At 37.8% G+C, this 25,924-nt stretch overlaps 1 protein-coding gene across 6 annotated transcripts in view; it reads right to left on the reverse strand.

The window, feature by feature from the left end:
* Positions 1-25,924, reverse strand: part of CAMK2D (calcium/calmodulin dependent protein kinase II delta) — a 177,511-nt gene that overhangs the window by 53,172 nt on the left and 98,415 nt on the right. For 4 of the 6 annotated variants that reach the window (XM_064510621.1, XM_064510619.1, XM_026105302.2 and 1 more), the window contains 4 exons: positions 19,892-19,946; positions 11,448-11,513; positions 8,802-8,874; positions 2,736-2,838 (listed from right to left, as the gene is read on the reverse strand). In XM_064510621.1, the coding sequence (XP_064366691.1) occupies positions 2,736-2,838; positions 8,802-8,874; positions 11,448-11,513; positions 19,892-19,946 (297 nt within the window). Of the gene's footprint in view, positions 1-2,735; positions 2,839-7,746; positions 7,820-8,801; positions 8,875-11,447; positions 11,514-19,891; positions 19,947-25,924 lie in introns of all 6 variants that reach the window. The other 2 variants (XM_064510622.1, XM_064510620.1) reach the window with 1 other exon arrangement.

The raw sequence follows: 25,924 nt of genomic DNA on the forward strand, positions 1-25,924 counted from the left end.
CAGAGCATATCATGAGTCAGTAAGTGCTGGGGAAACCAGCGGAAAACAGAAAAATTTTCTGGAAGGAAGCAGGAGAAAGTTCAAACCACCAAACACACAGCAGTCCATGTTCTGCCTTGTAAAGCTGTTGTGAGAAGATGGAAGGAAGGAACTCAGATCATTACAGAAAGGTTTTGCAGAGAAAGTTCCAAAGGAGGTAGCAAACCCTTTGGTCCTATTAAACACTACAAAAAAAAAAAAAGCTACATTAGACTACTTTCCTCTATTCTGTTGTTACTGGTTTATTCATTCTTTACATATAGCTATGGAAGATACTCTGTTCACTTTCTTTTCTATCAAGTTCAACATGGAAGTCCTCATGACATTACAAGTCTACAATAAGCCCTTACAAGCACCAAATGGCCAAAAAATACAGTGCAAGATTTGAGAGAGCTGCAAAATCCTGTATATCATCATCTGCATCCATACTGATAAACCATCTACAGAAAACACCCCCGAAATCAAGTTCATTCTGCTGATATTTTTCTTTCTTGAAGATGCTTCCTCTTTTTCCTGATGTTTTTGTCATTAAAACAAATCAGTTAGATTTTGTCTTATTTCTGATCAATTCCCTTTGTACTGGTCTACTTGCTAATGTACAACGGCAACCTCCACTGTCTTTTGTGGATTACTGAAATCCACTTATATAAAGGCTGGGATTTAAAACAACAGCCTGGGTTTATAAAGCTAGCAACATATGTCTAATGGTACTGCCTGTGCATGCACATGCAGGTATATCCTAGGCCTCAAACACTCGGTATCTCAACCCACTGCCTGTCCAAATCTTTTGTGCTATTACACTAAGCTTTGACTGCAAACTTACAATCACTTTGTTCAAGTTTAAGCTGCATTTTCTAGCTACTCTAAGTGAGAATATGTAGCTGCTATTAATATGTTATTCAGTATTATTTCTCCCTTGGATTTATAATGACTTTTGTCTTGTGCTTCATATCAGTTCATATTTGAGTTAAAGGCATCACATTTGTATACATCCTATTATTTTAAATGAACACTATTAAATCTTTTTCTTTTTATGCTTTTCTTTTGGGCATCTCTTAACTGCAGCAAACAATCTGTAATCAGGATTTTTTTAACATTAACTCAAAAAGGAATAGTTCAGTGGAGCTGGAGAGAAGTGCATATAATAAACAGCTCACTACCCGCCCTTTCTTTTCTCATATCCTGAACTGGAGTGTTGTACAGGACAATAGCAGATACATCCCAAGTATTAACTCCGCAGATCTGGTTTACACCAGTGAATTTTATCTTCAGGAAGGCAGAAATCCTCCATTTTCTGGTTTGAAGCACAGAACGTCTTCTGATGGTCATAAGCACTCATGGAGTTTGCCTCCAGAATCTGATATATCTTTGTTACCATCACCATCAAACAGGTATACTCTTGACCCCCTTCAGATGATGATAACGTTTCCAAACGTTTCACCAAAGTGACTGAGAAACTTCAGTATCAACTTCAAAAGAGATATAAGCTATGCATAAACATCCTTTTCCAGACTGCTGTACCCATTTTTTGATGCTTTTAACAACTCTTTTCCTTCCTGGGTTTATGATCTCTGTGATCTGCCGTATGAATTGCTCATGTATTAGCCATTGTATATTTCTACTAAGCCAGCTTATTTAGATGCCAGCGGGTCAAGGAACAGTTGTATGAATAGTTCTACTAGCAGATCTGAGGGGGCAGTCACCTCTAGGACAGCAATATAAACAGCTGGTAGAGATAACTTGTACCGTCACAGCAAGATCTGGATGCCGACATCTGTCTACAGCCTTAAACACTCAAATCCCATGTGTTCTTTTTTTTTTTTTTTTTTTTTTAATCACATTCAGAAGTGCTTTATAATAAAATTTTCAGATATTTCCAACTGACTCAGACAACATGTTTAAATTACAGGGCAGGTGCACTAAGCAGAATTAACTCACAGTCTTGATCCTCAGTCACCTGGACTGAACATCTGATCGGAAACCACCCACCTCCCTCCCTGCCTGAACATCCACATTTTCTTCCCATAGGTACACAGGAGAAAGTGGGGAAGAAGGGGCCTGTGTGCACCCACGTCACAGTAGAACATGAAGTCAGGCAAAGCTAGGACAAGATACAAATCAGAAAAGCTGAGTTTCATGGTCAAATCAGTGGCACTTAGTCTACTTGCAAAAAGGACATTTCTAAAGCTATATTTACTAGAAGTATGAATAAAAAAATTCTCTCTCCCTCCTCCTTGCCAGTATCGCTGTGCTGGCAAAATCCCCAGTATGAACACAGCTGTGCCAACAGAATAAACTTCTGCCAGTTTACTTTATGTCATTTGGCACAGTGATTTAGCTTTGCCAGTAAAAAGGAGGCTATGAAGCAGAGCCCCTTCTTGTGTAAGCAAGCTCTTAGATTTGGAAATGTAGCCACAAGTCAGCTTCGAGATTTTGTTTTTTCTTTTTTAAAGCAAAGAAGGTCTGCTGCCAAGCTCTGCTTAATTCAGTGAGAACTGTAGATAAGTTTTCCTGCAGGAAAAGGCCTAAAGCATAGCCAGGTGTAGAGACTGAACTATGAACAAAACACTTCTTAGAACTATGTATCAAGTAGTCATACAGCTACACCTTTCACATTAGGGTGAGAGCTGGGAGGTTTGGGAGGCTTAGCGTCAACACAGAGTAAGTGGTAAGATAAATAAAAAAGATCTACTTACCAAACCAAGCTTGTTGTTCTCCTTGAACTTCTATAGCCAAACCAAAGTCTGCCAGTTTTACCGCTGCTCCCTTGGATTTGCTAGCTAAAAGCAAGTTCTCAGGCTTTATTCAGAGAGAGAAAAAATTGAGATGAAAAGATAAGTAAATACATTTTAGACAGTTTTTCGCTTTCTTTTATTTAATTAAGGCAATCTGGAAAAGAACAATTACTTAAAGAAGAGAAAAAAAAAACCATGCATTTTCTCCACAAAAACCCTGCACTTTCCATTCCTACTTGGGAAGGACCACCAGGCCTGTAAATGGCCTTCATGATCCCACATGATAGCAAGGCTAAGGGCAACATGCAGACCTACTAGAGAACTATGTAGACCGGAATGGTCATACAGAATTGTAAAACCTGTTTGTGTAATTCAGAGAGTATTTAATAGTTCAGTACCAGAAAAATGCTGCAGAAAAAACCCGAAAGAGAGATCCTGTATCTGACAACTGGCTTAACTTCTGCAGTTTGCAGGATTAGGTATCTGTAACTGTCAAATGAACAGAGTATAAATGTGTTTTCCATCACCGCTTAACAATAACACTCATATATTGTATTTAGAGTGCAGGTGTATTTACAGTCCAAATCTTTCAGCAAAAGCAGCATGCCCACAGTTGTGCTTACATAGAACCGAGAGCAAATACCACTTTCTGAAGTTGAAAATAAATTTGCAAAAAAATCCCAGTATGCTCTTTTTTGGGGTATGTCAGTGACATCCGAAATCAAACGCTACAATATATTTACACAGTTAGAACTAAATAATTTGAACATTACCAATGGTGTTCATTCTAGCATTTATAACGTATCCTTTTAACTTCATTTAGCAAATATACCAAATATGAATTGTCCAAAGATAACTTCATTCTTTGAACTTTAACCTTTTTCATAACTTACAGAATACTTTAGAGTCCAACATACAATTTCAGAAAACTCTGAGCTCCACAGGCTTTCCTTGGCCTTTCTTTCTTTCTTTCCTATCTCCATTATCTTCAGAAAATGGTTTTGTTTCATATTTACTTAATAACAAAACCTCTGTTTCAAGGGTATTGCTGTGACTTTTCCAGGAGCAATTTTTGTAGTGGTATGTCCACAAGGGAATTCACTACATCCAGACTGGCACTGGGGACCCAAATCCTGCAAAATCTTAAACCCATATTTCATTTTAAACCCAGCAGCAATCATATAGGCTTCCAAGGGACTATTCACGTGATTACAGCTAATCCTGTGCAGGTACTGATCTTGGGAACAATTAAGAGAATAAGCTTCTTTGGGCAAAGACTATCTTTAGTACATCTGCCAAGTATCCAGCAAAATATGCTTGAGTCTAACTAAGACCTCTTTAATTAAGAACTTTTATTAGTTAACAACGCTGCTGGTCCAGGCAAAATCGTTAGTTTAAAAGGGTTTCTTCCCCCTCTTCCGTCAAACTGTAAATTACCTCTTTTTTTTTTCAGTTTGCAAACACTGAAAATATTGAGACTCTTCTGACAGGTACAGGAAATGATGAAATAGAAAGTTACAACAACTATATGTGCATTTCTCCCTTCCTAATTCAAAAGAAAAATTTTTTTTTACCCTTCAAAAAGAAATGCTTGAAGTAAAAGAGAATGAAAATCATTCCCTCAGTCATCCCTATCATGCTATATCATAAAGTTTGCACTAAAAAGCTGTCACTAACAATTACTTGATGAATCTCATATATATCACGTTAAAAGAATAAAAATTAAGCTTTCTCAGAATAAAATCTAAACTTTATATTCTATTATTAATAACAAATTCAACCACATCATACCAACCACTGAACAAACAGCTTAGGATTCTTCTCTAGGTTTACCAATATTCATTTAAGCAATGTCACATTGTTTGCCACTTAATCACACCTATTTCAATGTATGGTGCCATAGGCTCTTAAAGGTTTTTTAATCAGAGTAAGAAAAGTTTACAGTAATTACTTCCTGGGATGCACTACTTATATAAGCCTCTTAAAGCAATGGCTGATCTTATTTGGCTGTGACCTTCGGCAATCCAAAAGCAGTGAAATGCCACACACTCTTGGTTGAAACGCAAGGAATAATCTATCAAGCACGTACCACTTTGCAACATGTGACTCTATTCAAAATAAGGCTTTTTGCATTTTCTGTTGCTGGAGGGCTTTTTCTTGTTTGGTTGGTTTGGCTTCTTTTTACTCCACTACATGTCTTTAGTCTGCCAATCAAAGTGCTCTATACAAACACCACTGTCATAATATAAATATGTTTCAACAGAAAATGAAGCACATTTACTGATTTACCATGCCAAAAGGTAACAGCCTTTTGGGCAATGGCATGTGGGACTATATCCTTAAACAAATGCAGCTGTCGCTTCAGGATGATTAGAAACACACTAGATAATTATCATGCATGAACTCAGAAAGACTGCAAGGACTTGGAAGACCTTAACAGCCCAGCCAGGGTCACTGAGGACTCACAGTTTGGATTGGACAGCGTCGCCTTGTGTTACTGGGAGACTGGCAGCAGTCATGCATGTAGAATGGCAATGTTAACTAATAAAATTACTTGCAAATAAATTAACATGATTTCTGCCTTACTGCTCTAAAGGTCTTTATTCTTAGAGATCAAGTATTTATGCTTTGCATATTTTTCCTTGAATACATCTAGAGCATCAGCTTTTTTTTTTAATTTAATTTAACTATTTAACTTCCATGGGAAGTGCAAGAGGGTCATAATCATACAGTTTCACAAAATAAGCAATGCTGCTGACCGCCAGGGCTCGAAATTCCTACATGGAAGTACACTCCTACCATCTGTTAAAGACAGACGGGTTAGTTTTTTCTGGGTCTAGGATCCATCACCATTCTGACTTGTACCAAGGATTACAAACAAGGCAGCAATAAGCAGTTTTGCAGGTTATAAGAGGCTTCAGTTCCTGTTTGCTATTAAATCACACTGAAAGGCAAGTTGAACAAAATCAGATTGTCCCACTCTGTATCTCCCCCTCTTCTTCCCTTTCCCAACCCCAAACATGTCCTCAGATTGTGATCTGAGTTACTGGAAAAAGTCCATCAGGTTTTGGGGCAGTTTAGGTATTCACAGCAGGTATTCACATCCATCTTGTATGCGTTTTGTAGTTTTGGTCCCATGTCTTTGCATCTTCTTTCCTGTACATTCTCCAGACATCTCTGTGCAGAGAGTTCTGCGGGTATTTTATCACAGTCTTTCATTTCACTCACTTTTTTTTCCCCCTTGACACAAGGTAGTAACTGAAGAAGGATGACTTTGTTTCCTGAAGTTTTCACTTTCAGAAATGAATCTAAGTACTATAGCTTGGCAGAAACAGATTTTTCTCACTGTTTCCAATTCATTCTGGAATTGCCAGAATAAGAAATCCACACATTGTCTGGAGCACAGGAACAGCTGGATTTAATGCATTTGTGATGAAAAGGTTATTCTGTACGAATGTATGAAAGGTAGTAGAAAGCACTTCTTACTCTGTCAGTTTACATGGCTACAATCTAGGGTTTTTATTCTTTTTCATGCTAGAAGCATAATACTGTGTGTACAGTGAGGAAAGGAATCTTTGGAGCAGCTGGACAAATTGGACATCCTTTCATTTAAACTTGTTGCATATTATCCAGCCGCCATGCAGGATATATACATTGGATAGAGACTTGTCATTCTGACGTTGTACAAATGTGACACAAGAAAATCCAGAAGCACAAAACAGGCAGAAAATTTTCTTTATGCCTTTGGAATTTTCTTTATGTTCTCTAGGCTTTCAGAGTGTAACACTCTACAATTACACAGGACAACAAAAACTTTTATAAACTAACACAACTATTATAATAGTGTCTTCTCTGGGGTGAAGGACGGCAAGAGACAGCATTCTGATTCCAATATCATTACTAACGGTAAACACTCAAAAGCTCATGTCTTGGGAGGAAATTCCTGCTCCCTGTAACTCATTCAGAAAGGAAAATAAGAGACAGAGAAGCTGTGCCAGAAAGTATTAGCACATTTTACTGCCTTAGCCAACATGCCACTTTTTCCTCTGCTTTGGTAAAGGATCTCATTTCAGATAGTAAGCTTCCATTTGCTTTCAATATGAACAATCTTCTTTACTTGAGATTCTGAAGGCCAGGTGCTCAAATTAAGTACTCTCCTCTATCCACAAAGATAGTTTACCACCAGGTCTGAGACAAAACTGTCTCTCTGAGCTTTCTAGTAAAAGAAAATGAACTTCACTTGTTTCACGAGCTTCCTTCTGAAGCTTCTGTTTCAGTATTAGCATTCATCTGGGAGGAACTCAATTCTTTGGGAACACACGTGGTAAGAACCGTGTGGGAATTCCAGCTCTCTAAAGATGTTCGATAGCCCAGCCATCTGAATGGGAACTGGAGGAGAGACAGGTCTTTCTACCAGCAATCTCCTAGCCTCTGGCTTTTCATTGCTAAAACGCGTGACTTGGAAACATCAGCGTGCTTCCCAGAAGCATGACAAGTCACGTTGATGCAAGATCCAAAGCCCCCTCCCCAGAAAGCTCTGGATGACAGAGAGGAAGATTGTGTATTTAACAAATACACCAAATACTTGAAAAGTAACTACCATTTTCCCCGGTACTGACAAATCAAGATGACAGCAGACTCGGACGGCTGCGTCTTGCACAGGCCAGATGGGGACAGTTAGGTATTGGCAAGCCGCAAGCCTTCGGAGGATTTTCTCCGGTGAATCCCGGGAGTTCGTTCTTGCGTAGCACAGGCGAAGCGAACGGGGAGAAAAGGCCTACGCTCCCACCGAACAAGGCTCTTTCTTTACTTTGGGGCGCTCTGCTCTGGCACTGAGCAGCGCGGCTGGGACGAGCGAAGGCGGCCGCTCCGGCTGGGGAAGGCTCCGAGGCGGCGGAGGCAGGCGGCCGCGCGGAGCCCAGCCGGCGGCGGCGGCGGCCGCGCGAGGGGGAGCCGCCGGGGCAGCACTCACCTTGAGGTCGCGATGGACTACGCCCATCTGATGGCAGTGTAGCACAGCCTCCAGGATCTGCTGAATGCAATGACTGCATGCAAACACCAGGGGGCGCGTGTTAGTTCCAAGCGTGCGCTCGCCGCCCGCACGCCCGCAGCGAGGCGCCGGGGCGGCGGCGGCGGCGGCGCGGCGCGGCGCGGCCCGGGGCGGCGGCGGGGGGGCGCCGCGCTCCGCGCTCCGCGCACGGCCCCGCGCCGCCGCGCCGCGCTGCGCAGAGCAGAGCACGACGGCCTCAGGCACCGCCGCGGCGGGACCCCCGCACTGCAGGGGGCCGGGGGCACAACGGCAGCTCGGAGACATGCCTTTTTGCTTTCTGGTTTTGTTTTTAAGGCGAATTTTAGAAGGAAAAATTTAGGAAAAGCGTACAAATTTTGAAGGTCTGCCAATGAACAGCTGACAAGGTCGTATTAAGTATTTCGTCTCCTCTGCACTTAATCCTCCTTTACTTACTGAGAGCTCTCTCAGAGACGTTAGAAATTGCAGCGGCCACTGAGGTAAAAAACACTCCAAGCGAGGTGTTTTAGATAAATTATTAACTTCTCACAGTCCAATTTAGCCGGCAGTATCATCACTTGCCTGAGGGTTCGTCATACTCTAATGCAGCAATGTGCGACCAGGTGTTCTGCTACTGCAACCCAGGGTCTCAGAACAGAAGTGGCGTTTAAATCTGCAAGCTGACATACATCACAGCCAAAGTTCACCTCCATGTGCGAACACAGTGAGACATGGAAACCCTTAATGAAATACCAGACACGTTCAACAGCACGGGATAAATCCAGCACCTCGGAAGGAGACAGTGTTTTGGCAACCATTCCCCCTTTTGCCATGATGTATATTAGGCCTGTAGACTTGCAAACTGGAAAGAGGCGTCATGCATCATTTATTCATCGAGTTGTTTTGAGGGTGAGTAGGATAGGCAAGGGAACAGCGCAGACAACCCACCCTCTGCCCCTGCCCAACGGAAAAAAAATAAAACGAAATTCTTATCCAATTGATGGGCACCAGATACTGACCTTCAGGTCTCTGTGTACTATGCCATTTAGATGACAATGATTAACACTTTCTAGAATCTGCTGTATACAATGACTGCAAAGATACAAGGGCAGAATGGAAGGGAGAACATTTTAAAGGCACATAATCACATTAAATACAAAAGAAAATAAAACTTAAAAAAATTATAAAGAACAAAAACAATTTTACATCTCCTGACAAGTCCTGATTGTACATTGAACTGGAACAAAACAATGTTGAATACAGATACTTCCAGCTCTAACACATCCGAAAAACAAAACAAAAAACCAAAAAGTCCCCTAAAACAAACCCCGAAGAAACAAACCAAAAAAGACATCTAACATGGAACATATGACACCTGTTAGACAGAATCATTATGTTGTATTTTCATTCAGCAGTATGGAAGCTTCCAGTTTCCAAAAACCGCTATAGGAAAAATAAACTGGAGGCAATAAAGTAGTGATATCCGCTATATTTTTGAGAATTTTTTTCAAAAAGTTAACATTACAACAATGCTGAAACAAGAATATGTTCAGAAATGAAATGATATACAAAAACAAATGAAACAAAAAAACTCAAAAGCTAAGGAAAAGCAAAACATTTCCCATTTTGAATCTTATGTTTTTTTAAACTATTAGTAGAATAATGCCAAGTCATTCAAAAAGGAGGCATGCATTTTCATTTAAAATAGTGTCAAGCAATAGTTTGGTTAGGAGCCACTCATCAAATGGAAATCTACATTAAAAGAAGGGGACAAAAGTTTCATTTTGGAGCTTAAAAAAAATGAATTAGCAGCTATTTTTCCATGTCCAGGTTTGCAAGTTTTGGCCAGCCTACAGTGCCAAAAAGCACAATTAAATTATTCATCTTTTACAGCACTAAAACTTTGTCAGATGTTTTTCGGCACCACAAAAACTTATAAATATTTTTTTTTAAAGATATCATCGTGGCAGAAGTCTGTGACTAAGTAATATATAGCAGTCAGGAGCCAAGGATCTGATCCTGCTCATCCAAAACGTGTTGGCCATGGAATTCAGAAGGAATGGTCATAACTCAGTAACTGGAACCCAAACCTGAAAACCCTTTCTTATGTGAGTAGTTCATGATTCACCGAACTAGACTGCTCAATGGAATAAGGACTACTTGCATGAGTAAGGGCTTGCAGGAGCAGACCAGTATTATGATGACAGAATATGCATCTATAAAGACCATTAACTATTTCTAAAGGGATAACACACGCTCACACACATACACACTATATATATATAGATATATATATATACACATTAATATATATATAAATATATAAAAATACAGAGATGCATGACAACTAGATACTTCACTTATTTGATCAAGTTTTTACTAAATATATAAATACATATATATATGCTATATATATATATATGCACGGCCCCTTCAAATATGTAACAACTCTAGAAAAAAAATCATTACAGCTTTTCCTTTTTAATCACAATTATCTTAAAACACACAATGACACCATATGCTGGCCTTTGGCATCAATATTATAACTTTTGCCTGAATCAAGAAGGTAAGAATCATTCAACTATTTGTGAAAAACAGCCTGTCTCCCTGCACCCCACCTAAATTACTGATCTAGTTTTCTATTCTACAGTATGTTTTGCTTATCTTATTCTAGATTTAAATACTTAAAGTAATGATGTTTCTACCATTTCCCTGGAAATTAGACTATTAAACAGTGTGTGGACACTTCCTAATATTCAGCTTAACTTCACATTTGTTCATTATTAACCTACCACCATTGTTATAGACACTTAATGCTTTCCAGGCATCTTCTAATAATTCCTAATATAAAGGAATAGCTAAAAATTATACATACTGAATATGTATCACTGATGGTATGTGATTACGAATACACGAAACCATGATGATTCTTTACATTTACTTTGAGAGAAATTTTCTGTAAAGAGTGCAGCGATAGGACAAGTTTTCTTTAAATAAAGTATTTGACCACAATGTTTAAGATTTATTATTATATGAGGGCAAACAGACCCTGAAATGGAAAAATGGCCCTGCTACTTTATATCAGCATGCAAATATGAAAATCTTCAAATTATTCTTCAAGTTTTTCAAACAAGCATTGCAGCAAATTACGAGATTTCAAATTTGAGCTCAGACTGTGAAATGCACAGTATAATTGTTTATTCATGAAACACAACAAAAGTGTTCAAATATGAAAATGAAATTAATCTTTCTGGATCCAGATCAAAAGTGGTATTTAATATAAAATTATTTTCAAAACCAACGTGTATTTCAAACATCTACCACCAAATATGAGAAACCTTGGATAACATAGCCATAATGTTACTTCCAGTTTACAAAAAAATAAAACTGAGCAAGATTTTTTTCACAAGCTAACAAAGCTTTAACAAACTGAGATAAAATTTCAGCTTTTTTAGATCAGCAGACAGCAAGATTTCGTGAGTTCTCCATCACATAGTCTTGAACTCAAACCCCCAAACTATGCCTCTTCCCAGTCTGAGAGAACTCTAGGAAAAATCCTAGAGTCCCACAGACTGTGCCAGTCTAACTGATGCCAAACACCATGAGATACTTAAGTAACAACGCTAGAATTATGAAGGGCAACATCAGAAAAACAAATGACCTACCTGGCATCTGCTTCACTGTAATATTCTCTTGCAACTATATCTTCAAACAGTTCACCTCCAGTGACTCTGTTAATAAAAGCAGGATAGGCAAGGAGATTTCAGAAGTGAAAACATACATCTTAAACGTAGTTCGACAAGCAGAGGTCAGAAAGGAATAACCAAAATACTTGTACAGAAATAAAAGAGGTCTTGACAACAGTGTGGAGGAATTGCATCCTAAAGTTTGTCAATCTAAATGTTATATGAATAACAAGGATGTGGTGGAAGAGCAACCATAACTGGAAAACAAAACCAAAGAGCAGCAGCTTATTGGGCAAGATGCCAAAACTGAGAAAAGGGTGATAAGAGTAAGCAGTAAATCTACATGAATGAAAGGGAACTAACCAACAAGGAAAGCTGTGGCTGAAGTTCAGAAAAGCTCAGGATAAACAGAGAACTGCAACAACCATGCTGGAGTTAGACTTAAGACAGGAAAATTCAATAATCCTGAGAGGTGAAAAGGTATTTAGGTGTAGGTCAAAACACAACACAGACAGAATCCACGTGCCAGACTGACTTGAATTTTGTGGGGTTTTTTTGCTAAAAGGAGAATTACTGAGTTGGAGGGAGACAGACTATCAGTAGAAGTGGAGTACCTTAATCAATTTAATGGCAGACTTTTTCTCCTAAAATTTTTTCAGTTATGCTTTTGTCAAGAAACGAGGAATACTTTAGTGAAATTGTCAATTACATGAAGAAGCATTAATAGTACACAGGAAGAACTGTATGATCCAGAAGACCAGTAACAGAAGCAACTGGGCCTTGTTGTATACTTAGGATTTTCACTGTACAACCAGTAGTTTATTAGTAGGAAGTGACTAAAAACAAATAAAACTGTGTTATTAGTCAATCAAAGGAGGACAGCCCAGAATAAATCACCAACAGGATGCTGCCATAGTCCTGGAATGCTTTTAAAATAGAGTGAAGTAGTGTCTTTCCATACAGCAGTAAAATCACTCCTCATATACTGTATACCATTCTGGTAACTGATGTTCTGGAAGGGGCAATTAAAACAAAATGAGCAGAAAATTGCTATTAGACTATCCATTCACTTACTCATCCTATCTTCTCAGGGAAGCAAAGTTAGTGTAGCTTGGCAAAACAAAGCTCAAGAGGGCTATGACAACTTTCTAAAAATAAATATTGAAGACAAAAAGCATAAATACAATAAAAGAGAGCTGTGAGAGACAATACAGGACACAATAATAAATGAGCATAAAATACCTGTGAATAAATATAGGCCTAAAATCTGAAGAAGGTTTCTAACTATGTTATAGCTGGGCTATTTAAACAGTATTTGGCAAAGTAACTGAGACAGGTGTTCTCTTTTTAAGATGAAAATTGATGAGCTTTTTAATAAACTCATAAAACTTGGCTACCTGTGTCAGCAAGAGATTGGACTCAAAGAGGAAGATCTTTCCAGTACTATACTCTAAAATTTCTCTTTTATGGAATACACTGGCATACTCTCCCAGCTAAATGCAGATCTTCATATATTTAGATGCTGTGTTGGACAGCTGAAAACAGATGCAAGCCTTGAAAAGGCACACAATGCGGAGTACCCACCCGCACAGCCTCAACAGAGCACCCTGTACAGGGTGCATGAGTTAGTCTGATTCCCGTTTCCCAAAACCTCAATCCCACTTACATGTTCACATAAATAAAATGATTCCCAGACAGGAAGTCAATGTCCATATTTCAATACTGTTTAAGAAAAACTTTCATATAGCACAGTCTGTTGTCAATAAATTCCCAAATTTAAAGCAGAAGTGGGCTACAACAAATTTGTATTAAGATGCTTAAAAATCTATACTACCACTAACATCTCTACTGAATACAATTAGTTTTTTTCAAATAATGTCAAAAATTAAGAGTGAAGATACTTGGAATCTTCAGAACCAAAACATTCATTTTCAAATTGCTGTAATAACAGTTCATCGTAGATCCCAGTTATTCAGATATATTAGATGAGGACAGAAATAAACTGCTCAACCAGTAACACAACTCCTTTCTCTGAGAAAGATGGTTGAAATTTTTATTTTCTTGTTTCCATTTATATTTGGGCTACATCATCCTTTTCTGAGTTCACACCTTACTAACTTTAGAAGGCAATCACTTTTTTATAACAAAATGCTATTTTGTACAAAAGTCTGCAACAAAATCTGTAGGAAGTAAAATAACATACTGCCTAATTTGTACTGTTGCTCTTTTTTTTTCCTTTTGTCTTCTACCTTCCAGAAACTGGCTTTGGTTGCTGTAACACAAAATGCTTGACTGGTGCATATTTTGACAGTCTTTGATATCTCCTTTTTCATATATATTTATCTACTAGAGTTTTGGTAAAGAGGCATAATTCTCACTTTGTGATGAATGAAAAAACAAAGCATCCTTTCATGTTGTTCTTCCCTGAAACACTCATTTTTGATCCAAGCCAAAAAAAAAAGGGGGGGGGGGGAGGGGGGAAGCCTTTGTCATCAAAGTGAGTTTCAGTTGGAAAGAACACCAAACAGATGCTTGTTCTACTCAAGCACAGAAAAAAGAAGGGACTATGCACTCTTACTTGCTGACACTGAACATTTGCTGGCATTCATAACCATTGTTAAAAGATGAAAAAAAGCAAGGACAGATCAGCTGAATTTCACTCTGACAAGCAAACAAGCAGTCAACAATTCTCACACACTGCCACTTTGAAAGGTACATTAGGAGCAATTGTTAAAAGTCAGGCAGATGCCTGTAACGATGATAGGTAGTGCAGGTGGCCAGAGTGTGTCTGGAAGTTACCTGCAGCTTTTGAGCCTTTGCTCTTAGAAAACCCTTAATAATATCAGCAGTGTTACTGGCCTTTGCACATTATATCATCATCGAACATGAATGAGCAATGTGCCCTTGCAGCAAAGGAGGTCAACTGCTTCATGGTATTAGCAAGAATACAGGCCAGTAGGTTGAGGGAAGTGATTTTTCCCCTGCATGTTGGCATTCATGAGACCAAATCTAGAGTACTGTGTCCAGCTTGGGGTTTCCCAGTACAAGACAAGACAGACAATGACATAATGGACTGAGTTTATTGGAGGGCCACCAAGACAGGTAGAAGGTTGGAGCACATGATGTACAGGGAAAGGCTGAGAAAACTGGGTTTGTTCAACATTAAGAGGAGAAGGCTCAGGGGAGATCCCATTGCTATCTATAGCTCCCTAAGGGGTGGGTACATGGAGGCAGGATGAAGGGAACAGACATAGGCTAGAACATGGGAAATTCCAAACCAATATAGGCTTTTTTTTCTTTTTTTTGATTATTATATTTTATCATGTACATGTTGCCGAAAGAGGTTCTGGCATCTCCATCCTTGATGATGTTCAAAACTTGACAAATCTCTGAGCGACCTGATCCAACTGTACCCGCTTCAAGATTAGACTAGATAACCTCCATGGGTCCTTTCCAACCTATACCATTCACTGACTCAGAACAGTTACCAACGATTCTGTATGGCTCAAGTGTTACTGCATTGTTACCACTAAGAGCATCAAATTGGCTTACATGGAGATGTGTGCTGAAATCCCGGAGGTGTTAATGATCAAGTATAGAAATGCTTAAATTGATCTCTGAAATCCATTTATGTAAAATAGACCTTATCTATACTTCCACTGCTGCTTCTGTTTAACCTTTTTAAAAGGCTTAACTAACAGAAAACTGATACACTGTACCATGCAGGAAAAAAACCCCCCATCATATACAGATAGATTCTAGTCTGTGTACTTAATTTAGAAGGCAACTATCAGTATAGATTAGATCTCCAGCTATACCCAGACAAGCTATACACAATGTAAGTGAATACTGTATAAGCAAAGGGTGAAAAGCAAAAAATAAGCAACTTTGACACTGCACTAGAAAGCTCCACCAGCAGCTGCCAAGCTACATGCTCCCCAGGAGATTAAAAACCTGGAAGTACATGGATCTGAATGCCTTTCCATTGCAGGTGTATTGCCAACTTCAGTGAGGTCCAAGTTCATGACAGGACATTCATAACAGGGGTTCTAGTAACTTGAGCAGTACAAGTTAAAAGTTACTTGTTCTCACAAATTATTCTTGTTCTTTTGTGACTTTCTGAAAAGCATACTAATAGAAACAAATAAAGCATGTGGGTTTGTTTCAAGAAAGAAGCACAAGCACTATATAGAGAAAACAAGGCCCTCTGCACGAGGTATGACTTTCAGAAAAACAGCAGAGAGAAGCAAGCAGAAGGATTTCACATACAAAGTCTGTTATTTCCATTTAATCTCAGGAGAGGTTCGTTAAGAAGCAGTTTTTAACTGCTCCATTCAAAAGTGTTTTTGACTGACTTGCTATACACGCTAAAACAAATTATTGCATTTACAGTATTAAGTGCCACATTTTTTTGCAAACATTTTAACAACACATTATGCAAAAAATATTTACTTCACATACCATATTTAATTTGTTGAAAAAATTTATGAGTATCAGCAAATATTTAAATGGAAAGGAGCAGGTTCCCAAATTGGCAAGGCTAAATAAAAAGCCTCTGTGGATGATCACATTAGCTTTGTTTCCTCCTGGCTTACATTCCCTATTTCTTTCTTGCTTTTGTAAGTAAGGTGGGAGGAAGCAGTCTTAAAAAATTACTACAGCCATGTATTTTTACATTTATCTGTAACCTTTTTCCTTCTGAAAAAAGGAGTCAAAGGTTCAGGCACTTACCCTCGGCAAGGATTGTTCTGCAATTAAGCTTTTTTGGTATTTTTCTTTCTTCTATACGCTACAGTTCCTCCACTTGGAATTCTACAGCAATGCTGGGATTCTAAATGTACCAATTGTTGTATCTCAACAAGTGCATTAAAAACTGGAGACTACAAGAAAAAGAGAATCTAATTGACTTGCATAAAAGAATCAAGTGCCACAGCTGTTCCCATTCAGATACAACAATTAATACTGACAGAATTGATTGGATATGAACTCATATAACATCATTAACACTGGTAACAATCTCATTCGTGCTTGGCGACTGAAACGGGTTGATGGAGAGAGACAAATCCTAACTACAATTGCCTTAGCCAAAAAAGGGATGAGAAGTGGGAAACTTTATGAAGTCCACTACTAGTTTTACTAAGCACATTTTATTAATCTGAAAAAAGCTTCATTATATCTGGCAGGAGAAACGTGACAGGAACAAGTCCTCTGCTTGGGAGAAGTATCACAGGAAGCTATCACAGTTTATTTTCTAAAATACGTAGGAACCACGTTGGCAGATCAGTAACAAAACTCTGTTCCTAGGCAGCGCTATCACAGGGTCCTTGAAAATCACTACTTGCCTGTTGCCAAAATAACTACCATACTCCAGAACTACACTGTCATTTACATATTTCAATCTTATGTTCAGAGATGGAGAGTCAGCAACCAAAGGTAAAAAATGTATACAGCACGTCAAAACATTACTTCAGTGCATCTAATTTTTTCATATGCAGCTCTTCTCACAGGAACACGCCTATATTGCAAATAGAAAGAACTTTCATTTTACCAGAAAGCATATTTTTCATGCTTAAATTATACTATATTATGTTTATTCCACATGGATTTTAAAAGACTTCCACCTTCTCATTTTTAGGTTAGAACTTTTCACCCAAATGCAAGCCTGTAACAGGGTACATTGATCACGTTTTTTTTCTCTCCAGATGAAGTACAGCTATCAGTGAGGTACACAAATGAGACAACAGGCTTGTTCTTCAGACAGCAGACATCTCTATGACATTAATTCTAACAAAATTATTAGAAACTGAAAATAGAGAGTGACAATCATTGTTCTTTATATTCAAAGAAAAGCACTCTTCTCTTTCTCATGTGGGATGCAGTCTCAAGGGAATTTCTAAAGAAACAGCAGTACTGAATCCCACAGTCTGAAAGAAATCATTAAGATAAATACATGATGCTATGTGTGGGTGGTACGACAGTGTTACACCACAGTCATGCTCCAGTTGATAAAAAAATAAATAAAAGCATGTACTTGGCCTTCATATTAAAGTAGTAGTACTTATGGTGTCTTTTTTTGTGACAGATCTTTCATGTACATTTAAATAAGCCACTGAAGCACATATAAATTCAGTAAAAAATGAAGTTTCGTTAATCAGCATTAGTGAACGTTAAAGCAATCATCTCCTAGTTCGCATGCAAAATTAACACTAAGCAGCCACCCCTACTAACTAGGCAAAACCTCCTCAAGAATGTATCACATAGCTTTTTTCAAAGATAACTATCAGTCAGTGCAGTTACCACCCCATCACTTCAGACTTCTTCTCTTTTGCAAAATAATTCATTTTGAGAGAAAACCAAAACCACATGATCAAGACATAAAAAGCTGTACATATATGTTGAAGCCGCCTTCTCTATAGAGGGTGAAAACAAAAACACATGGACTGCTCCAGATGAAGGGTATATGTACAAGTCCATACATATGTTTGTTATGAATGTGACGGACAGTGAAATAGAAGAAATTCCAGTTCAATGCAGATTGCTTGGCAGAGAACCTATTTTTTTGGCAAGACAGTATCTTTCAGCTATGTATTACTTTTATGTTAACACTATTGCATAATATGGCCTTCTATTTGTTCTCGTACAATCAAGATACAGTTACTGGTATCTGTGGCTTTGATGTTGTTTAAATGGCTTCTAGGCCACATTGCAACCATCATCTCCTGAGACATGTTTGGCATTATGTATACAATTTAAGGCAAAAGTGCACTAAGTGCAATTACAGTAGGCCATAGTTTCTAACAGTACATAGCACAGCAGAAAATAAAAATGCTCTCAGTTTATAGCAGGGATATTGTCCTCAAAACTAAGAATTCCACATCCATTTCTTGGGAATGTTCAGGATTAAGAACATTTTTTCCAATTCCACATAGAAAGATTTCCTTTGTATGCCTCAGTTAAAAAAAACAAAAACAAAAAAAACCAAAAAACAAACAAACCCCAAACCAGTGCATACAGGGAGCAAGTATGCGTGCTACGCTCTAGAGCATTTCTAATCCAATAGTCAGAGCACTTACCTGGGATATATAAAAATCAGACACAAGTTCATGCTGTGTTCAGTTCAGATCAGAATACTGAACCCTGAATTCCTTTGCTGCAGACAGACCACCTATGTAATATTTCTGAATTGCTAATATAAAGTCTAGTCTTGAAGAGGTCTTCACAGATTTCTTTTTACTTAAAACTAAGCCAGAACATAAGCCAAAATGTAATCCGAAGGTGAAAACACTCAATTGTGTGTGGAAGATCCAAGGTCTAATCTCTTCTTTCACATGCACCTACACTGATTGTGAATATTTCAGTTTGCATGCTTCAAAATGAATTATTTCACAGTTCTAGGAGAAGTAATATATTCTCATTTTTAACAAACAAAACCATTTTGGGCCTAAAGAAACTCGTGAGGGAGAGGGAAGAGATCTGTCATATCCATAAACAGCCCTGGCAAAATCTGCAGTTAAAACAGTTTGTTTTTACTTAAATAAGTCAGTTTTGCAAGAAAATTCCTAACTATTTATGTTTGCCCATACCCAGAACCAAAAGCAATAACTTTTCATGTGAATGGAAAATTTTGCCTGTCCCAGGGAAGAATGAAGAACTTTAGTGCTTTAATTTTGTTTTCAAGTTAAGTGCCTGTTACACATACTTCATGCTGCCAAGCACCCCTTCTTTTACTAAACAGCATTATCTAAAAGAAACAAGCTCCAACCGAACAAAATGCATTTTCTTTCTCTCTCTCATACACACACACACACACACTACATGAACAGCTCATGGGACTCAAATTCCTAAAACAAAATGAGAAATAAGAAAGAAGTATCTTTTCTACATGCTGAACATTTTACTCTGACTGGTGTCAAAATTAAACTAATCCCATGTATCAGTAAAATATAAATCAGGGATAAAACATTCAAATAGTCTTTTTCTCTCTAGAAAAATCAGGCTTATCTTTCAATCCAGCAATGGAGATTTTCTGTGAAGACACAACTCCTCTACATGTTTACTGATGTTTCCTTCACTGGACAACTAGCTTGCAGTGAATTATTTTTTATGAGTCATACATTTACTTTGGCAGGTATCAAGCAGCTTTACTTACATGCCTACATTTTATATTTAAATCCACTTCAACAGTAGCCCTACTTATTCAGAAGTTTTAATGTGGAATTCTTAAATTGACACTTACAAATCAGTTCTTACACATGGAAATTACCAACTATTTGTCTGTCCTTCTAGCTCTGTTTACAATTTGTCCAACTGACTGCACCAAAACCAAACATTTATCTTGTGAATACATCTAAAAGTTGTATTTACATCTAAAAGTTTTGAATACCACATCCCCAACATGATACATATGCAAAACGCATACTTACAGGTCAAAGACTAGGTAATGGAATCCTTCTTCTGATATGCTGTCATGAAGCCGCACTATTAAAGGGGGGAAAAAATAAAAAAGCAGTCATCTTATACATATCTTTTATGTCTTTCTTTGATTTTGGGGGAGGGAAGAAGGATTTTAATTCTGTTGTAGAGCTGGTGTTGTATGCATTCTCATCTGCTTTTCAAAATTCTCTACCCTCAGAATTGTCTTTTTCATAAGCTGAGATAAACAAGTCCATCGGACTGTACATGCAGCTCATTCTACAGTTATTTTAAAGGTGATCTGCTTTTCTTATGCCACAGAAGCGTGCTGAAGTCATTTCTTATTACCTCCTACATGTAAGCATACATACACACACAGAATACTTTTTCTTCACCCTTCATGCTGAATTATGACTAAACAAGTACTAAAACCATAATCAGACAACATCTAAGTATATTATGTTAACATTATTAAGCTTTTTTCCCTAGGCAGAACCTCCGATTGACCTTCTAAATAGCATAAACAGGAGTCTCCAGTCACTGGACTTCTATTATCTTAATCCATATTCTTAATGCCATAAAACTATCTTCTCAGCAGCATTACATCTTAAAAGTTGTAAATAACGTGAGAAAAAAAGCCTCAAGTAATCATAGATTTCAGCAAAATAAATACTTTAAGCACTATGTTAACAAACACCATCATCAGACAATATATGCTGATTTTGCAAGAGAAAGCATTCACCAGTTTGAATCTTTGCAAACCAGAAGCATTTGACTATAATAAAAAAACAGAATGCAAATGTATACATTCAGCTACTGGTTCAAGATTTCTTAAGTGATAACTAAAAAGGAACTTACATTAAAAATAAAATGGTTGCCTGTAGTCCCTAGAGCAATTTGCTTTTCTTGTCATATCCTTAGTCTCACTTTTAATTAAATGCATGTACTTTCAGTCCATTCATTTCAAATATTTATACAAGTTAACTACCCAGGCAATAACTAATTTCACCCTAACACACTCAGTCGAGTTACCCTAACACACAAGCCAAGCTGCTGTATAAAAATACAGTACTTTTGAAAGTCAGCTGTTCACTAGAAATATCTTTCTTCTCAAAGTAATAATACACTACACTTGCAGGTGAAAAATGAAACAACTTGGTGTGACTGTCATTTATACTTCCCTTAAAAACAAAAACAAACAACCTGCCCATCCCAACCCTATGAAATAAGGACAACTGTGCAACAACCTAATCAATATCACACCACTGAGAATAGTCCAAATTTCCTATTAAGACTCCTTAAGCAAGATAACAACACAACCATGCAAAAAGGAAGGATATTCAGAGTATATCAGCATTTTCATATGACAGAGTCCATAAAATACTGACGCCATGCACCACTGGTGTCCCCACCAACAGGGTATTTTCCTGGTGGGATGCCTGTACACGGGTGGCCAAGAAAAGGTCAGTATAGCAAGAGAAGAAATCTTGAGAATGGCGAGCTTATTATTCTAGGTTTAGTTAGATCTCTTGAAAGCATGGGATTAGACACTGGCCTAAGCTTTAAAAGTCTGTTATATTCATTTATGGAACCACATAGCTAAAATAAATAAAACTGTCAAGCTCCAAATCTAGACACACGCGAAGCTGCTCACAAAAAGGAAATAAATGAGCAAGGAATTCACTAGCAATTGACCTGGCGCTTGCTGTGGTAAAGCGTATGGCACAAACTTGCGAACAGGAATTTGGATGAGACACCGTGGTGGAGCTAAAGCCTGTAAAATTACAAACTTCACCAGTCTGAGAACAAAGCAAGCTCTGATTAAAAGGGTGACAGACTTTGTTAAGACAGACGTTTCTTTCTGTAAAAAAAGCCGGCTGCACCAAACAACTACCTGACTCCATCCCTACTTCTGTTTTTGACTGACACTTCTAAATAGGGTCAAAAAAGGTAACCATATGCTATATTCCCACTCATATTTCTATTACACTTTCTATCCCTCTAATCTTCTTACCTGCCATCCACTTCAACTACATTAGGAGTGAAGAGCCACACAGATGCATCTACTGGCAGACTGAGGCCTGCCAATCAGTGCTGAATTTCCTCAGTGGCAGCCAACACCCTGTTGAAAGGCTAAAAAGAAGGGACTACGCCGTGCCCGACTGGTACTCAGCCAGGCAGATCTACGTCTGCAGGACCTAACAAAGGTCTGGAGCAAAGACGATGAGGAAGAGAAAAGGAACGACTGCTTGGGGATCTAACAGCTCAGCAAGATACCTGCCTCTCCTTACATCACCTTGAAGAACGATTTCCTGAAAAGGGTAAGGTACTGGAGAGGACTTGCCAGAAGCAAAGAGATGGCGTGTTTTGGAAATAGTCTTTAAGAGTTTCTAGTGCTAATCACAGTTTACACATCTACCACATTTTAATGATTATAACCACATGTAATTTATTTAAATACTTCATATATATAGATATATATGTATATACACACACACTTTGTGTATATCTATATGCATATCTATATGTATATACATATGCATAGATAGATAGATAGAGATATATAAAAGTTCTCTCCAAAAATGCACTGGTCAGTTGTAGAGCCTTCACATTTTAAATTATGTTAACAATTTAAATCACATCAGGGTAAAACCATGAAATAATTCATGTGTTTTTTTTGGGGGGGGGTTAATTACTTAAAATGAAATGGCAATTTCCAAAGCAAACTTTCCTACAATACATGAAAGATTTGTCAGCGGTTTGAACCATAACAATATCATTTATAGAACCAAATAAAAAGTCAGGCTACCCTAAAACCACTTTACTTCCAAAACTAAGTTGATGAAGAAAGTGCAAGAGAAGGATTTTCAGATTTCCCCAGATGACAGCTTTAAATATTAATCCTTTTTCATGCAATACACGACATTCAAAGACAGAAAGAAAAAATCAAACAAACATGTCTTTTTTTCTTAGCAATATTTTGCCTGTGGAAACATCTTGTGTTTACACAATACTGAAGAGAAAACCAGCTCTTGGCTGACTTGTCGCCCAGAGCTTGTGATGGTTCCAAAGAGCCAAGTAGGTCTAAATCAGAATTTGTGGTTTTGGCTGGCTCTATACTCAAGACTTGTCTTACTTTATACAAACTACAAGCTGTGAGCATGAAAGACCAAGGTGATAAATTGCTGTTATAGTAAAACATATTCTTTTTATAGGCATTAGAGGGACATATAGATTAGAAAATTAGAATCAAATACATTTGAAAGGTATAAAATGTAACTGGTTAAAAAGCTAGCGCAAACCCAAAGTGGAAGAATGACTAATCAAATACTAACAACATAGCAACAGCAAGAAATATGAATCTTCCACATCTTCCTGCTAGCACTTTTTTAATGCATCTTTAGGGAATATGACTATTATTTACTCATGTCTTATTTATTTAAAGACATTTATTTCTGGTTGGGGTCTGTGAGTTCAGATTTCAATACCCCCAAATGTCAGCTTTTTTAAAGCAGACCAAATTTGAGATGAGAAGTCAAGTACTACCCCAGAATAATATCCTAAAACTACAAGCTTAGGATAGATACCCCAAAAAAGTATTGCTCATCACCAGACACGCAATATTAAGAAAAATTAAAAAAAAATATTCCACAGTGCACACATATACTTGAGTAGCATTGCTTTCGAGTGCACTACTTCATACAATAGTGTCGAAGATACTACTGGTGAATCACTACTCAGAAATTAGCAATGGGCTAATTACAGGCCCTTGGATATGTCACAGAGATGCAGCATAACCGTAAAATAGTGGCCTGTAGAGGGCAGCTAGTACATTTTGCATATGCCTTTCTGGAAAAGTTTAAAGCTTAAAAAAATCTAATATGCAGCAAATTATACCCTTTGATAGAAACTACATGTTTCTGAAATATATTAATATGAAATCAAAGTAGAGTTTTTCTGTGAGCACTTTTTTGATTCAAAGTAACATCCTCCTAGCTGTTTACTTAGAGCATTCTAGTCAGACAGACAGAAGCCTTTATATTAGATTTCCCATGTCATGTATGGATATTGAGAGCTGCCAAGTACTTCTTGCCAGGCAAAATACTTAGTGCCATCAGATTTCAGACAGCTGTGAAGCTTCTTAAAAAAAACAAAACAAAAAAAAAAACAAAAAAAAACCACAGATTGTTTCATTCCTCTAAAGAGGTTTCAGAGAAATATTAAATCTTAAAATTTAGAAATGCAATCCACCTTAAAAATACTATTTTGGTATTAAAACCAGACAATCCTAGCTTGAGCTTTTGGCTACAGAACACTCAACATCATATCATCATAAATATACTTACTCAGTTTTCATGGTTCACTCTTTTCACTGCTCCACCATAGATTTTCTGGCAACCAGATGAAACAAAGGACTGTATTCTTTTATTATCACTGTATTTTTAATGCAGAATAACTTTCTTGCATACGTTTATGAGAAAGTCATCTCCTTGGTAAGAATGAAGCCAACACAGACCAAGAGTCATTAAGGCACAGTTTTAAAACTGTGACCCTGAAGCGACAAAGTCATAGGAGAAACCTAAGATGCACTTCATTGCCTTTGGTTCAAGGGAACTGCAAAATCACTTCTTTAATTTATTTATTTATTCTTTTTTAACAATTGCATCTACTACTTGCACTGCAAGGGGTTGCTACAAGTAAGCCTACAGTAAATACTTAATATTTATATGGACTGAAACAGACATACTATTACAGGCATTACATAGTTACATTACAAAGATGATAGCAGCTCCACATAGAACAGTAGCTTACTCATACTATTTCAGAGAAGAAAAGTACCTTGCCAGAGCCAAGAGTACAAGTTTTATGTTGGATAGAGGCATCTGTCACATCCCTGTTACTAAGCAGAACAGCACGGTGCTATGTGAAGAGGCTTCTAGAGCTTCACTGCCTGCCTGAGACAGAAGACGTTCTCACTTTGTCATCTAAAAGAGGGATGCAGAACTTAACCTCCCTTCTGATTTGAAAAGAATTGGGATTTGAGACGTTGGGCAATGTTTCTCAGCTAAGTGAGGCTACTTTCCAACTAGCCAAACTCTAATCTGACCTGTCAGTGGGTATATCTTCTTCAAGGATCACATTCTTTCTTTTCCTTTCCTCTCCCAATGTCTGACTCACATAACTGAGAAAGGACGAATCCTTCCCTGAATCAGGATCACATGCCTATGATTGCCTGAAGCAGACGGGGAAGATCAAAACTGTCTTTTGGCAATTGCTTATTTTGGATTTGTCAGTTCAAATACAGCTATATGCCATTTAACCTGCCAGGTGAATGAAGATCCTAAATATTCGTGGGCAGAGAAAAATCTCTGGTGAAGATAAGACATGCTGAGAATCTGGAGCAGAGGGTGCACAACAGCAGAGAGGCAAATCCAATATGGCCCAGACCCCTGCATTGCATTCTGTGCGCAAGCAGTCTGCAACTCAGCTTCCCACTAGAAAAGATAAGGGATGTGGTGGTGAGAATTTGAGAAGCCATTTGCAACAGTTTAAGAGGTGACTCACTACAAAAAGTATTGGTGTATTCAATTCAAACTTATCCATTTCTTTACACAAAAGTATCAGGCAGGATTCAGGCAAGGCAAACTAAAAGACGGCAATTACAAAAATTACTTGTTTCATGTAAGAACTCCAATCAGTAACCCACACTGCAATTCCCATTTCTTCAGAGACAAAAAGCATTCAACAGCGCAAAACAGTTCCACTTATCTTTTTTCAAAAGACTGCAGTTAGACCTAATTATCATTAATTGGAGTTGGGTAGTCCCTGAGTGTTTCATGAGTGCTGTCATGAACAGTCACATTATATGGTGGAAAGGACACAAGACATGAGTTTTTTTCCTTCTTCATGTTGTACTACTATAGCCATTCTCCTCTAGTGGGTTACAGAGAAATTGTAAACAAATCTTTGACACAAAGGCTTCAGCAAACAACTTGAAACACTGGACAAGAAGTCAGGGAGCACAGAGTTTTTTCTATTTGAAA

This window comes from Dromaius novaehollandiae, chromosome 4, assembly GCF_036370855.1.
Source record: "Dromaius novaehollandiae isolate bDroNov1 chromosome 4, bDroNov1.hap1, whole genome shotgun sequence".
NCBI classification, from domain to species: domain Eukaryota; kingdom Metazoa; phylum Chordata; class Aves; order Casuariiformes; family Dromaiidae; genus Dromaius; species Dromaius novaehollandiae.